The sequence below is a fragment of the Clarias gariepinus genome, chromosome 10 (assembly GCF_024256425.1).
Source record: "Clarias gariepinus isolate MV-2021 ecotype Netherlands chromosome 10, CGAR_prim_01v2, whole genome shotgun sequence".
In the NCBI taxonomy this organism is placed as follows: Eukaryota; Metazoa; Chordata; class Actinopteri; order Siluriformes; family Clariidae; genus Clarias; species Clarias gariepinus.
In genome coordinates this window covers 15,421,406-15,438,132 of record NC_071109.1, presented here as the reverse complement: position 1 = coordinate 15,438,132, position 16,727 = coordinate 15,421,406, and the positions used below count along the sequence as shown (strand labels likewise).

The 16,727-nt window shown below is 42.1% G+C and overlaps 2 protein-coding genes across 4 annotated transcripts in view; both read left to right on the top strand.

Annotated features, from left to right (window-relative positions):
* Positions 1 to 6,471: 6,471 nt before the first annotated feature.
* LOC128531376 (uncharacterized) lies at positions 6,472 to 10,120 on the top strand. Its single transcript, XM_053505190.1, has 2 exons — positions 6,472 to 6,557; positions 8,788 to 10,120. Exons 1-2 carry the CDS (start codon positions 6,472 to 6,474, stop codon positions 10,118 to 10,120), a joined length of 1,419 nt encoding a protein of 472 aa, XP_053361165.1.
* Positions 10,121 to 15,941: 5,821 nt separating this feature from the next.
* fbxo38 (F-box protein 38) overlaps positions 15,942 to 16,727 on the top strand; it is a 154,116-nt gene continuing 153,330 nt past the window's right edge. For all 3 annotated transcript variants that reach the window (XM_053505322.1, XM_053505323.1, XM_053505321.1), the window contains exon 1: positions 15,942 to 16,131. The gene's annotated coding sequence lies outside the window, so the exon portion shown is untranslated. The remainder of the gene's footprint in view (positions 16,132 to 16,727) is intronic.

Sequence of the window (16,727 nt, the reverse complement as noted above, 5' to 3'; positions counted from 1 at the left end):
ATGCACATTCACATTCCATACAAACTTAAATTATTTTTTTGATTGTGTAAAGCTGGTTTTCGACAATAAAAAATTGTTAAAAGCGCTATACAAATAAAATTGAATTTAAGAGAATACATGATAGTCGGTACTCATAAACCAAGATTTGTTCATTTTCCAAGTCTAAATGTAGTAAAAATCTTTGCTCATCTTGTGGAACACTCGCAAACCGCATTACTCGCAATCTGGGGTTTCACTGTATGTTTGTCCAGCCAGTTTTGCGTGATGCTGTGAGAAAATCAGTCTGGAAAGACATATTGTAATTTAATGAAACGTGGCTAAAAGTTAAATCGGCACCATAAATAAATTTTTTAGTGGAAGGAATGTTATAAAGAGTTATGGGCCAGATTATAAACTTTACAAGTTTTAACAGCGTATTTACATGCTTTAAACGATGGGCACATTTAAAATAAACCGCTAGACAGAATTTAATGAAATTTTGCCAGTACTTACAGTACATGTCTGCCTGTTTAACCTGCACCATAGCTGAAATCAAAATGGTAAAAAAAAGTGATTATATGAACAGTTATGTGCTGGATTTATGTGCTGAATTTTTTTTTTGCATTGGTTTTAAAGTTTCTGTAAAATTCTTAAGGATGATATACTGTAAAATATAATATAAAATCAGTCTACACATCTCTATGGTCCTAATTGGGGGTGGAAAATGTCCTGATGTTAGACAAATAAAATAAATAAATACATTTACATTTACGCATTTGGCAGACGCTCTTATCCAGAGCAACTTACAAAAAGTCTTAAGGTTTACGTCACAGAATACATACTTACACTGGGTTACTAGGTTATCAACTCAGTGCTACAGTTATTTTTTTTTATATTGAAGAAATAGATACGTTTTGAGTCATCATTTAAACATTGTCAAACACTCCGCTATATGGACATCTAGAGGAAGTTCGTTCCACCACCTAGCTGCCAGAACGTAAAAGAGTCTGAATGAATGTCTTCCTTGATCCCTGAGAGATGGTGGAATGAGGCAAGCAGTGCAGGAGGAGTGGGTGCTGGGCCATTTTTAGCTTCGTAGGTGAGCATAAGGGTTTTGAATTTGATACGGGCAGCTACAGCAAGCCATTGCAGGGAGCGGAGAAGTGGGGTGGTGTGGGAGAACTTAAAGGGAAGGTTAAAGTGAGACGTGCTGCTGCATTCTGGATCAGGTCCAGAGGACAAATGGTGGACAAAGGCTGACTTGAGAGAAGTAAGTTGCAGTAGTCCAGTCTCGAAATAACAAGGGACTGAACCAAGCACCTGAATAGCCTGTGAAGAAAGAAATGGGCATATTCTTCTAAAGTCGTAAAGAAGAAATCGACAAGAGCGAGTAAGGTTAGTGATGTGTGGGGAAAATGATAGATGATTGTCCACAGTTACCCCAAGATTGCAGGCAGTGGCTGAAGGTGTGATCTAAATGTTGTTCATGGATATCACAAGGGATACAGCAGTTCGGTTTTACTCAGATTGAACTTCAGCTGATGAGCTGCTATCTAGGATGAGATGTTGTTGTGGAAAAATACTTAGAGTCAGGCTTTGCTTACAGAAGATTACGACCTTTATTATCATGCAATAACAGCTGGAGCTGCAATATGGACACAACTGAATCTCTGGTCCGTTTCCACCATTATTCACATTTCATACAAACTTAATTCTTTTAATTGTGTAAAGCTGCTTTATGATGATGTAAATCGTTAAAATTATATATGCAGGGCTCGCTGTACATCCCTCGAACATCTGTTTCCCATTAGAGGCCCTCTTTAGCTCACAATGAAGGTGCCCCAATGTAAAGCTCTGGTTTCCTATGCACGCGCACAGAGAAGCCTATGTCTCAGCTTCGTATGCACATCCCCGATTATATACAGATATGGTACCTTCTACTCCCCAAAAGTAAGTAAAATCAAATGAAATTAAATAATTTTCTCCCATAATGTCTTCCAGACATGCTGAGATCATGCTGAAACCTGAGTGTCTGAGGGAGGAAAGGAGAGAATAAGTTGTGTGTTATCTGCATTCCAATGGTATGAAACTGCATGTGAAGATATGTCTTTACCAAGAGTAAAGGAACTAATCTTCTCCCTTTATTATATTGTGTATAAAGGGAGAACAGATAAGGACCAAGTACTGAGCCCTGTGGGACACCAGTAGAGAGTCTGCGTGGGGCAGATGTGGATCCCCTCCATGTCACCTCATACGACCTACTGTCACACTCTCAGCGCTCCGTGCTGATCAAAGACCGCATCATTTATTTGACATTTCCTTTCCCACGCTGTCAGGCTCTCATCACGTGGTCATGCTTTCCCACACTGTCATCGCTCCTCCCGGACCGCCCCGCCGACACACCGGTTTCCCATCTGGCGCTGATTTCACCCAGCTTATAAGGAAGCGCAGCGCGCTGTCTCGCCGCTGGATTACTGTGTGTTGTTTCGCCGCAGTTTTCTCGCGTTTTGTTCATGTAGTTTCACGTTGCCAACCTCGCCTGTTTTCTCGTTTTCGCCTTTCGTCTCACGATTCTGATTTTGTTACTGCTCTTGGATTTAACGGCTTCGGACTTTCACTTTCGTTACTCGACTACGGCTTAGTCTCACGTCTCGGCATCGACGCTACGCTGACAGATTTCACAGCTCAGACCAACGCTCACGCTCTCCCTACTACGGCACACCGCCACGCCCCTGCATTCACTTCGCGCATACGGATTTCACAGCCCCGAGCGCGCGCACCTGCTGACTCAGTCACGCCCCTACAGTGTTCGACCAGAGCTACTCGCGTGCTGCTACTGCACCTGCTTCTGGATCCATCCACCAAGCCCGCCTTCGTGACACCTACTACAGTGGTTCTCAAACTGGGGGTCGCAGAATAATTTCAAGAGGTCGCGATAGGGATTAAAAAATGATGTCTTTTTTGTGATTATAATACACACTTTTCAGTATTACATGTCTTCTTCTTTGTCTTCTTTGTCTTTCGGCTGTTCCCTTTCAGGGACGCCACAGCAAATCATTTGCCTCCATCTAACCCTATCCTCTGCATCCTCTTCTCTCACACCAACTAACTTCATGTCCTCTCTTACTGCATCCATAAATCTCCTCTTTGGTCTTCCTCTAGACCTCCTGTCTGGCAGTTCCAACCTCAGCATCCTTCTATTGATATATTCACAATCTTTTCTCAGAACATGTCCAAACCACTTCAATCTGGCCTCTCTGACTTTATCTCCAAAACATCTAACGTGGGTTGTCCCCCTGATGAACTCATTTTTGATCCTATCCATCTTTGTCACTCCCAAAGAGAACCTCAACATCTTCAGCTCTGCTACCTCCAACTCTGCCTCCTGTCTTTTCTTCAGTGCCACTGTCTCTAAGCCGTAGAGCATTGCTGGTCTCACCACTGTCCTGTACCCCTTTCCTTTCATTCTTGCTAATATTCTTTTATTGCACAACACATCTGACACTTTTCTCCACCCATTCTAACCTGCCTGTACCAGCCTTTCCACCTCCTTTGAACACTCTTCATTGCTCTGGACCGTTGACCCTAAGTACTTAAAATTCTGCACCTTCTTTACCTCTGCTCCCTGTAGCCTCACCGATCCCCTTGGGTCCCTCTCATTTACACACATGTATTGTGTCTTGCTGCGGCTAACCTTCATTCCTCTGCTTTCCAGAGCATACCTCCACCTTTCCAAATTTTTTTCCACCTGTTCCCTGCTCGCGCTACAAAGCACAATGTCATCTGCAAACCTTACAGTCCACGGAGACTCCTGTCTTACCTCATCTGTTATCCTGTCCATCACCAGAGCAAACAAAAAAAGGCTTAGAGCCGATCCTTGATGCAGGCCCACCTCCACCTTGAATTCTTCTGTCACAACTACAGCACATCTCACCACTGTCTTACAGCTCTCATACATGTCCTGCACTGATCTAACATACTTCTCTGCCACTCCAGACCTTCTCATACAATACCACAGCTCCTCTCTTGGCACCCTGTCATACGCTTTCTCTAGATCTACAAAGACACAATGCAACTCCCTGTTACCTTCTCTGTACTTCTCCGCCAGCATCCTCAAAGCAAATACTGCATCTGATGCATAAAACCATATTACTGCTCACAAGTGCTCACCTCTGCCCTTAACCTAGCTTCCACTACTCTTTCCCACAGCTTCATTGTCTGGCTCATTAGCTTTATACCTCTATAATTGCCACAGCTTTGCACATATCCCTTGTTCTTAAAAATTGGCACCAATACACTTCTCCTCCATTCCTCTGGAATCCTCTCACTCTCCAAGATCTTGTTAAACAAACTTGTCAAAAACTCTACTGCCACCTCTCCTAAGCACTTCCATACCTCCACAGGTATGTCATCAGGACCAACAGCCTTTCCACTCTTCATCCTCTTTAACGCCCTTCTCACCTCCCTTCTACTAATATTGCTACTTCCTGTTCCACAACAGTCACCTCTTCTACTCTTTGTTCTCTTTCGTTTTCCTCATTCATAAACTCCTTAAAGTACTCCTTCCATCTTCCCATCACCCTCCTGGCATCTGTCAGTACATTTCCATCTCTATCTTTAATCGCTCTAACCTGCTTCACATCCTTCCCATCTCTATCTCTCTGCCTTGCCAACCTGTACAGATCCACCTCTCCCTCCTTACTGTCTAGCCTAGCATACAAGTCCTCATATGCTCTTTGTTTGGCCTTTGACACCTCTACCTTCACCTTACTCTGCATCTCCCTGTACTCCTGTCTACTCTCTTCAGTCCTCTCACTGTCCCACTTCTTCTTAGCTAGCCTCTTTCCCTGTATACACTCCTGGACTTCCTCATTCCACCACCAAGTCTCCTTGTCCACTTTCCCCTTATCTGATGATACACCAAGTACCCTCCTACCTGTCTCCCTGATCACATTGGCTGTAGTTGTCCAGTCAACTGAAAGCACCTCCTGACCAACCATAGCCTGTCTCAACTCCTCCCTGAATACTACACAACATTCTTCCTTTCTCAGCTTCCACCACTTTATGCTCTGCCTTTCTCCTCTTCACCTTCCTCACCAGCAGGGTTATTTTACACACCACCATTCTCTGTTGATCTAGACTGATGTAGTCGACCTAAATGCTTCTGCCTCCACTCTTATATGTCACCCTATGTTCCTGCCTCTTCTGGAAGAAAGTATTTACTACTGCCATTTCCATCCTCTTTGCAAAGTCCACCACCATCTGTCCTTCTACATTCCTGTCCTGAAGACCAAACCTGCCCATCACATTTTCATCACCTCTGTTCCCTTCCCCAACATGTCCATTGAAGTCTGCACCAATCACCACTCTCTCACCTCTGGGGATGCTCTGCATCACTTCATCTAGTTCACTCCAGAATTTCTCCTTCTTTTTTAACTCACATCCTACCTGTGGGACATAACCACTAACAACATTGAACATTATCCCTTCAATTTCCAGCTTCACACTCATCACCCTATCTGATACTCTCTTCACCTCTAGAACATCCCTTACAAACTCCTCTTTCAGAATAACTCCTACTCTGTTTCTTTTCCTATCCACATCATGGTAAAAAAATTTGAACCCTAATCCTAAGCTTCTGGCCTTGCTACCTTTTCAACTGGTCTCCTGGACACACAATATTTCCACCTTTCTTCTCTACATCATATCAACCAACTCTCTTCCCTTTCCAGTCATGGTCCCAACAGTCCCTACTATTACTATTACCAACAGTCCCTACTATTACTCCTAAACTCTTGCCTTTCCTCTTCTCTTTCAGATTTTGAACATGCCTTTTCAGTATTACAAGTAAATGATATACAGTAAATATATATTTTCCTCTGTTACATATATAAAAAATAAATGCTGATCACGTCTTGATGTTGATGATAATCTGCTGGTATCTGCAGGTATTTACGATGTTTGAAATTTTTGCCACTGTAATTTATTATAGTTGTATATTTCAAGTTAAAATGTAATTCAAGCATTTAAAAGTCAATGGAAAAATATTTAAGTTACTAAATTGCAGTTCAAAAATATTTTTTAGTGTTAAAAATACATAGAAAATCAAAAATTCAAATTCAAATTTTATTTGTCACATACACAGTCATACACAGTACAAAATGTACACGACCGCCAGTGACCTTAAAAAGAGAATTAAAGCCGATAATAAGTAATAAATATGAATAAAAGAAATACGATAGAAAAATTAAATAAAAAATAAAAGTAAAATGGAACTAGGAAAAATATAACTAAAAATAGAAATATGCTGTACGAAAATAGAAATATACTGTACAAGAACATTCAAGAAATTGTGAAATTTATTTATTTATTTATACTTCCATACAGTCGTCCTGGGCCCGCCCTGGTTAACCTGTCACAACCTGCAAATCAACTGGGCTAGTCTCAGCATAAAGCCCATCATGCTCCATGACCTGCCTATGAGCTGCTGTCATGTCATGCCTCAGCCCCACCTCCACGGAGGAACCACCTGATCTCACCCACGTTCCCTCAGAGTACCACAACCTCAAGATGGTGAGGCAAAATCTTGCGCTGGTCTCTTCTTCCCCACCAGCCATACGGACTGCACTACTGACCTGCTCCCAGGCACCACTTCTCCCAAGACCTGCCCATATCCTTTGTCTCCCAAGAAACACGAAGCCATGGACCAGTACATCGCAGTCCCTTGCTATGGTAATCATTTGTCCGTCCTCCTCCCCAGCGGGGGCTGGAAAATTTCCTTCATCCCTGCATAGATTATAGGGACCTTAACGAGAACACTGTTAGCTTCTGTTAATGGCTACTGCCTTTAACTCCACCCAAAAGCCAAGCTGTTCACTAAGCTGGATCTGCATAAGTTGTCCACATTAGAGAGGGCAACGAGTGGAAGACAGCCTTTAACACCCTATGGGACAGTATGAATACCTGGTAGTGCCGTTTGGTCTTACAAGTGCCCCTGCAGTCTTCCAGGCACCTATCAATGATGCTCTCAGGGACTTCCTCAACTTATCAGTGTTCATTTACCTGGACGACATCCTGATAATTTCTCGGGACCTGGAAAAACATCAACAAAGAATAACTTGATCGTGAAAGAGGAGAAGAGCAAATTTTATACCACGTGCACCACATCCCTCGGATTCATTGGGCCCTCAGACATCAAGGTGGAACCCGTCAAGCTCCAAGATGTCACAAACTGTGCCACAGCGACCTTAAGGTAGACTCCAGAGGTTCCTGGGGTTCCCAAACATTTACCGCAGCTTCATTCAGGGCTACAACTCCATTGCTGCTCTCCTAACAGCCCTCACCTCTCCCAAGACCTGTTTTTGCTAATTTTTCAAGAGAGCCTTCAACAAACTTGAAAAGCAGTCCATGTTCACCCCATCCTCATTATCCTGGACCCGTCCTGTCAGTTTATCGCGGAGGTCGATGCCTCCAGCATGTGGGTAGGCGGCGTCTTTTCCCAGAGGTCTGCACATAACACGCTGCACCCCCGCTCCTTTTTCTCCCGAAAAGAGACATGTCCTTGGCACAGGTTCCTAGAGTCACTCTGTTGGAGGTTATTTCTTCTTTTAACCTTTTACCTATTTCTACAAATGACAGGTACTTCCGTTAGTCAGAAACATTAGGAGAATATTAGGTCATAAGAAATGTTGTCTTAAGCCAGGCCAATTAAAAAAAAATAACACATGTACTTATTTTTAAATGTGTTCTGTGAATTTAGACTGAAAAGGTGGACTAGCCTTCTCCTGACCTCCAGTTCAGCAAGTCCAACTTACTGTATCACTTATCTAAACTATCACTTTTACTTTCTACTTCCTACTTTTAGGTTATTAGAAATTATATCTCTATGTAAACAATTAGGTAGTAAACATATCTATGGGTGACATGTTGCCTATTATCAGAGGTGGAAAGTAATGAAGTACAAATACTTTGTACTATACTTGAGTACTTTTTTAACTGTATTTTACTTAAATATTTTCTATGTGATTTTTTGCATCTACTCACATTTTTGATGAAAAACATGTACTTTTACTCCTTACATTTTAAATAGAGACTCATTACTTTTTAGCTGATGATCACACAAATGTGCATTGATATTCTCATAAACAAATGTTTACACCGTCATTCACACCATACCTTGACCTAAGCTTTACAGAAATGTCAGGTCATTATAAAACCACACATTGGTTAGCGCAAAGTAATTGATCATTATTTGTGCAACAGATCCTGCACACTTTGTTGCAGATTCTTCTGGATCCTTTTTCAGTGAGCTAGGTAACTAGTTATCTGTCACAAACGGGGTGTTGTGGCAGGTGTTGAACGCCGTGGGCAGAAGGAGCAGGCATAGAGGCAGAGGGGTTGTGTAATCAAAAAGTCTTTTAATGAAGGTTAAACACAAAGTATAAAGAAAGACACAAACAAAGGAACAAACAAACTTAAACAATACTTAACTTTGTGCTAACAGGGGCTCTCTGGCAAGACACAGGCAGAGGGAGGACAAACATAACAGGACACCAGAGGGAGGACAAACATAACAGGACACCAGAGGGAGGACAAACATAACAGGACACCAGAGGGAGGACAAACATAACAGGACACCAGAGGGAGGACAAACATAACGAGACACCAGAGGGAGGACAAACATAACGAGACACCAGAGGGAGGACAAACATAACGAGACACCAGAGGGAGGACAAACATAACGAGACACCAGAGGGAGGACAAACATAACGAGACACCAGAGGGAGGACAAACATAACGAGACACCAGAGGGAGGCACGGAGAGACACCAGAGGGAGGCACGGAGAGACACCAGAGGGAGGCACGGAGAGACACCAGAGGGAGGCACGGAGAGACACCAGAGGGAGGCACGGAGAGACACCAGAGGGAGGCACGGAGAGACACCAGAGGGAGGCACGGAGAGACACCAGAGGGAGGCACGGAGAGACACCAGAGGGAGGCACGGAGAGACACCAGAGGGAGGCACGGAGAGACACCAGAGGGAGGCACGGAGAGACACCAGAGGGAGGCACGGAGAGACACCAGAGGGAGGCACGGAGAGACACCAGAGGGAGGCACGGAGAGACACCAGAGGGAGGCACGGAGAGACACCAGAGGGAGGCACGGAGAGACACCAGAGGGAGGCACGGAGAGACACCAGAGGGAGGCACGGAGAGACACCAGAGGGAGGCACGGAGAGACACCAGAGGGAGGCACGGAGAGACACCAGAGGGAGGCACGGAGAGACACCAGAGGGAGGCACGGAGAGACACCAGAGGGAGGCACGGAGAGACACCAGAGGGAGGCACGGAGAGACACCAGAGGGAGGCACGGAGAGACACCAGAGGGAGGCACGGAGAGACACCAGAGGGAGGCACGGAGAGACACCAGAGGGAGGCACGGAGAGACACCAGAGGGAGGCACGGAGAGACACCAGAGGGAGGCACGGAGAGACACCAGAGGGAGGCACGGAGAGACGCCAGAGGGAGGCACGGAGAGACACCAGAGGGAGGCACGGAGAGACGCCAGAGGGAGGCACGGAGAGACACCAGAGGGAGGCACGGAGAGACACCAGAGGGAGGCACGGAGAGACACCAGAGGGAGGCACGGAGAGACGCCAGAGGGAGGCACGGAGAGACGCCAGAGGGAGGCACGGAGAGACACCAGAGGGAGGCACGGAGAGACACCAGAGGGAGGCACGGAGAGACACCAGAGGGAGGCACGGAGAGACACCAGAGGGAGGCACGGAGAGACACCAGAGGGAGGCACGGAGAGACACCAGAGGGAGGCACGGAGAGACGCCAGAGGGAGGCACGGAGAGACGCCAGAGGGAGGCACGGAGAGACGCCAGAGGGAGGCACGGAGAGACGCCAGAGGGAGGCACGGAGAGACGCCAGAGGGAGGCACGGAGAGACGCCAGAGGGAGGCACGGAGAGACACCAGAGGGAGGCACGGAGAGACACCAGAGGGAGGCACGGAGAGACACCAGAGGGAGGCACGGAGAGACACCAGAGGGAGGCACGGAGAGACACCAGAGGGAGGCACGGAGAGACACCAGAGGGAGGCACGGAGAGACACCAGAGGGAGACAGGACGAGGGCTAAAGACATGGCAATCAGCTAGGCATGGCAGTTAGCTACACATACACCTAGCTAAGCATGTCTTTAGCCCCAACATGCACTAAGCTACACTTACCTAATAGCTTAACACACACTAGGGAATGGGGGCACAGAAACACAGACAAAGAATACCCAGTGGCTAGGCGAGGCGGCCCTCCAAGACTAAGCGAGGCGGCACTAACAAGCTAGTCGGTACTCCAAAGCTAGGAGGAGCAGCACTTTGAAGCTAGGCGCACTGGGACACTAGGGGGATAGGAAACACAGGACAGCTAGAGACACAGAGGGGCTATGGCTAGAAGCATGCTAGTTACTGTAACTCAACCTAGATTTTAGCCAAACACGCTTCTAGCCAAACACACACCTAACTACTTACCTGACTCTAGCTAAACACACAAGAACACAGGGGACAGGACTGAATCAGCTCCACTAACACAGACACACAAAACATACACAGAAACATTGCCAATAAGAAAGCCCAAGTCAACACAACTAAAATCAAAATAAACTAAACAAAGAACAAAAACAAACTAAAACTAAATGCCCACACAAGTGACAGTGGTGATACCAAAAATGCTCGACCCAGTTTCCAGTCTAAACAGCTATTTATAGATTGATTGATGGCTACCTCGGTTCAGGTGTGCACTTGCATCACCTGACCGAGGTGCCTGCTGGGGAACTGAGTCAGCCAACTAAAACTACAAAATAAAAACAGTGACCTCTAGTGGCGGACCCTTACATTATCAAGTTACATACTGAGCAAAATTGTCAAATGTTTTGTGTTTCATGCCAATAACAATGTATCAAGCTCATAGTAATATTGTTTTGGCTTTTGCTTTAAACTTATTGTATTCTTTATGTTTGCAGTATGGATGGTCATGTTTATTTGCACAGTTTACTGTTTGTTTTTTTATTTAACATTTTAGCTTTAATTTCCTTTGTCTAAGCCTTATGCATTGCTAATATCCCTGTTTTGCCATGTCTAAACCAACCAGTCAAATTATAAATGTAAACTGTGCTAAAAATGTTTTGGTATTATAAAGAACATTTTAAATTTCTGCAGAAAACAATTATTTACTTGATTTGCACATTCATATTATTGACAACATCAACTTTAAAATAGTGTTTGTAAGTAAATTATTTGGATAGATAATCAGAAAAATCAGGTTCTTCATGGAGTACAGTTAAACCTTGGATTGCGATCAATATTTACTTTACCTGCAATTTACGTTTGATTTTTTGAAAGTGACTGGTGATGAGAGAAAAAGCAGGAACAGGAGGGCTATTGTGTATGACTAGTTTAACACACACACACACACACTTACAGAATCACTACCCTCTGACAGAGTCTGTTTGGTCACTGGAATCTTCTTTCTTTTGTGTGACTTTAACAAGTAATCTCTTGTTTTAAAGAGAGAAGACGTTGCATTGTCTTTAATAGATACATCTCCCTACTTCTAGGGCCTTTTTGCTTTTTTTCTACATGAGGGCCGTAGTAAGCAGTACATGCACGCACGGATGTTGATTATACAAGTGCTGTATGCGCTCAATTACTGACATTCCCACACTGCACACAGGAGAGAAGAAACATTGGCTCAGTTGTGAACATGAGACGCTTGGAAAACAAAGCGTATACATACCACAGTACTTGTATAACTCATTTAAAAAGTTAAAATTTATTTAAAAATGTTGCTCGTCTTGCAAAACACACGCAGACCAAGTTACTCGCATCCAAGGTTCCATTGTACTTGTACATAAAGTACATTTTTGAGCATGTACTTAGCACTTCTATGTAGGTAAAAAAAAAAAAGTAAGTAAGCGGTGGAGTGGAATAAATTTTTAACATGTGTTTTTACTTGAGTATTGAGTTTATGTTCCTCTGCCACCTCTGAATCTTGCATTGAACATGGTTGTGTATATGCAGAATTTTGTAAACACTCAGGGCAAGGATCCAAACACACAGTTACAGCTTTATTTCAAAATGGATTAAATTAAATTATTTACAAATTTATTAAAAATAAAAAAAATAAAAAATCACACGTACATAAGAATTTACAGCCTTTGCCATGACATTATATTTTGCCAGAAAATTTTATTTGTCACGTACACAGTCATACACAGTACGATATGCAGTGAAATGCTTATGGCACATGACACATGGGGCAGTGGTGGCTCAGTGTGATGAGGCTCTGAGTTACTAATCATATGGTCGGCGGTTCGAGCCCCAGCTTACCCAGGTTGCCGCTTAACCCTATCTGCTCCAGGGGTACTGTATCATGGCTCACTCTGCGCTCTGACCCCAGTAATGCTTGGATGTGCAAATAAAAATATTCACTGTGCAGTAATGTATATGTCACAAATAAAGGCTTAACTTAATTCAAAATTATATAAGGTCCCACAGTTACCAGTGCATGTCAGAGCACAAACCAACCCATAAGGTCAAAGGAATTGATTCAGACAAGATTGTATCGAGGCACAGGTCTGGGGGAGTGTAAAGCAAAAAATTCTGCAGCATTGAAGGTCCACGTGAGAACACTGGCCTCCATTAACCATAAATGGAACAAGTTTGGGCCGCCAGGCCAAGGTGAGGGTAAGCAAGAACCCAATGGTTAGTCCGAAAGAGCTCCGGTGTTCTTCTGTGGAGAGATGAGAACCTTCCAGAAGAACAACCAGACGGAAGCCACTTCTCAGTAAAAGGCACATGTCAGGCGCCTGGAGTTTGCCAAAAAGGTATGAAGGACTCTCAGACCATAAAAAACTATCAGGTTCTTTACCAATTATTTAGATAAAAATTTGTCAGGGCACAAAACAGACAATGCAGATTTTTTTCTCCTAAGCTTTGCTAAGCTCCATCAAATTTTATGCAGAATTATGGAGACAGAGAATTATGGGGACAGAGGAAGTATTTAAAAATCAATGATTCTTTCTTCCATTCCACAACGTAACAAGTTTTTAAATAAGGTTATGCTTACTGAAGTTGCAGTTTAGATTCAACACATTTTGAAATAATTTTTACAGGTTTTTTTCACCAGAATAGAAAAGTAACCATTACATTTACTTGAAATGTAGTGGAATAAATTTTAAGTCCCCCAAAATGAAAATAATTAAGTACAGATATTTTAAAATGTACTTTTAAAATAATGTAGAATAACAAATTACCTTTATGTTGTTACTGTCAATCATTGATATTAACATAATGTAATTATGCTCTTTGAATGTATTTATGCTCTATATTTTTTTATCTAAATCTTTCTTGAAGCTGATTGAGGATATTTAAGGAAATGCTATATTGTGTTTTTCTTTAAAAAAGTAATACATGTAGATAGCTATATAGAAACAGCGATTTTTATGATAATAAGAGCTGCTTCAAACTTTGTTCCTTAGAGCACAATAAATAAAAAAAGAAAAATTGGGATAAATATAAAAATGCTGTAGAAGCAAGAAACTATTTATTTAGAATCCTGAGCACTTGATGTTGACATCCCCATTAATATTCCCTGTGCTCCACATTTTCTGTTTTGTTTTGCTGTTATTCTCTAACCCTTACGCTACTCATCAATTCTCTCTTTGTTTTCTTCAAATAACCCAAGGGCTCTTTTCAGAGCCATTTTCCTAGCAAACATGCACAAAACAGTGTTATACAAGTGTGAGCAGTATTTAAAAGACTGCTGCAGCAATTGCCCTTTCTGCCCATACACCAGTATACCACAGTTGGTGTACTATCATATCAAAAACCATTTCCAGTTGGCAGTGCACCATGATGGTGAGTTTAACATTTTTGCTTGTAACATTTGTCACTTTAGTTTGTTTACTATGGTGATAAAATCAGCCAGTAATGCTCTGTGCATATATTTTAAGTATGTCTGTGTATGTCTGATTTTTAAGTATATCTGATTTTTAAGTATGAATACTGTGTCAACGATATGGTACCAAAAATCATATAAATAACTGTAAAAGCATTTAAAATAATTTGTTTTTCAGGGTAGATTGACTGTGTTCATGGCTACATCAATGGGGCTTTCCACAACAACATTTCAGCAACAACTGCGGCATCCCACCTTCGTAGCTTTTCTGTTGTTTATTAGCAATTTACCTCTGGGATTAATAAAGTTCTTTGAATCTTAAATCTTTGTCTTGATGGTAAGTTTATAGAGCTTTATTATTATTATTATTATTATTTTTATTATTATTATTATTATTATTTTTACTAGATTTTGATCCAGTATAGAACAAATGTATTTGTAATGTTTACAATTCCAGTAATTCCTGAGCTTTGCAACCACTCACCTCTAGGGGACTTTTACAGAGGTGAGTAAAAACTCTTATGTATATTTGCCTTATAAATAGAAAGTAATTAGAAAGTTTTTTTCCCCCCTCAGACATACATGCCTGGTATTAGGAGATGTGGTGTTTACTTCTTTTGGAGAATTTTACCTTGAGGTTTATTGTCTTTCCCTTAATTCTCTACATTTTATAAACTAGCACTACACTTTTTGCTAAGGTGTCACTTTTACATCATACATGCTAGGCCTGTGCAATATAATAAAAATGATTAAAGTATTGTAAATGTACATATTGCGATATGCACAATCGCTTCAGTTTTTAACCTATTTAGTGTCATGAACAAAAGCACAAAGATTAACTTTTGTACATTTAATAAGAATCAGTCAATTTTTTATTTTAAAGGCGTAGCACTTATTATTTTGAAAACTTTTATTTACAAAATATAAACATACCTCTCCTTTACTACATTTTATTACAGGTCTAAAGAAGATCGTGCAACAAAGAGACTCAGGGGGCAAACTGAAAATAATGTAATTTAATTACACTTAATATGACTTTTTTTGTCGTATTCTCTTAACATGTGTAGAATTACGTCTTCTCCGCTTCCTTTTGAGGCACAAAAGGCAATCATAACTCCTGACTTGCAACTTTTGGATGTACAGTAAGTCTCTTAAGTGCTGGAATACTGTCCTGTTTCATTTTAAGCAAATGAAGGGTTAAACCTTTTCCATAAACTTTCCAGTTACCCATGGAGATCTTGGAAATGATACTCTTGGAAGTAGTGCTAAAGGATGGAAATGCTGCCTACTGTACATGAATCTTTCGCTTACTTGCAGTTGCTTTAGTGCAGTTGAGAACAGGACTGAGTTCAGACAGAAGGCACGCATGGCTTGACAGTAAGCATCTGTCCATTTTTTTAATGTAATTTTGCTTATTGTATTTTTAAAGATTATCAAAGTTAACAATCCTAGATAAGTTCTGCTTTGTGTGTGTTTTTGGCTACAGGTGTTGTGAACTGGGAAAATTGGAGTGAAACATCAAGGGCTGAATTAGGAGTGCCTTTTGAAATAAAAGAATGTAAAATGTGTAAAACGTTATTCAAGCCCTGCTTCGGTTATTACAGAAATGAGAAACATGGTTGCCTTAGAGGATTTCATGATGTCACAGAGGACCCAGACTGCTGTTTCATGTGCCATTATTACATTGGGAGGGAGAATTAATGCTCCAACTGCATTTCCTGTTTATCGTGGCAGCGATTTCAATACATTTCACTAACCAATGAGAGGAGTTGTGGGAGGAACGTTCCGTCGACGTCATTAATTTACTTACAACCAATGAGAAACTATGTGGGCAGCAGCCCCGCCCCAGATTCAGCCCCGCGCCGATCTGCAGGCTGCAGAAAGGGGCTTCTCGTAAAAAGTACCGAACTTAAATCCTTTCTGGTATACGCTCCAGTACAGTAGGTGGCGGTATGCACCTAAGCCCGTTGGTTTACTATCCGCCATTAAAAATCAAAGAAGACGAAACAGCTGCTGCCGTTTTGTTTCGTCATTTTGCTGTTAACGAGCCTGCAGCTAGACTCAGTTTAGGCAAAATATTTGGTTAAAAACAAAATTCTACAAATTAGTGCACTTTGTTAGTCATCAGGCTAGTGTGCGTTTTGATATCAACTTACAGCAAGGAGTGTGAACAAAAAGGAGTCTGCCCGAAAACAAGTGAGAGAAGCATTTCCTTCTATATCATTGTTGTCACAGCTGTAAATTTAGATATTTCCAGAGTCTCCGTGAACGCAAACGACAGTGCTGTATGTAACAAACTGGTCAACGTATAATTTGCCTTTTCTGTCCCTTTAACTATTCTTATAGTTTCTTCTCTATATCGGATATTTCTCCTCTATATCTTTTTTCTGACGAACCTTAGGTAAAGAGTAGTTAACCATTTAAAGATATGTGCTCGGTCGGTAGCTGACACATGTAATAATTCAGTTTCTCGCCGCAATCACCGACGTGAGTATGCAGTGTTTACGATAACGCGTGATAATAAAGTTAGTATCTGCGCACGCGCGACCGGAACTCGCATAAAAATATTCTGCGAAGAGCTCCTAAGGGGTAAATATAGTTACTGTCTGTATAAAAGTTAAAATGCAAACGCTACAGTAGTTTACATGCACACGTTATTAATTTGTCATTTATATTTTTTTAATTTCTCATTGTACAGTATATTTAGAGAAAGAGTATGACAGGGTGCCGCGAGAAGCTGTGGTATTATATGAGAGATTCTGGAGTGGCAGAGAAGTATATTAGTGTTGCAG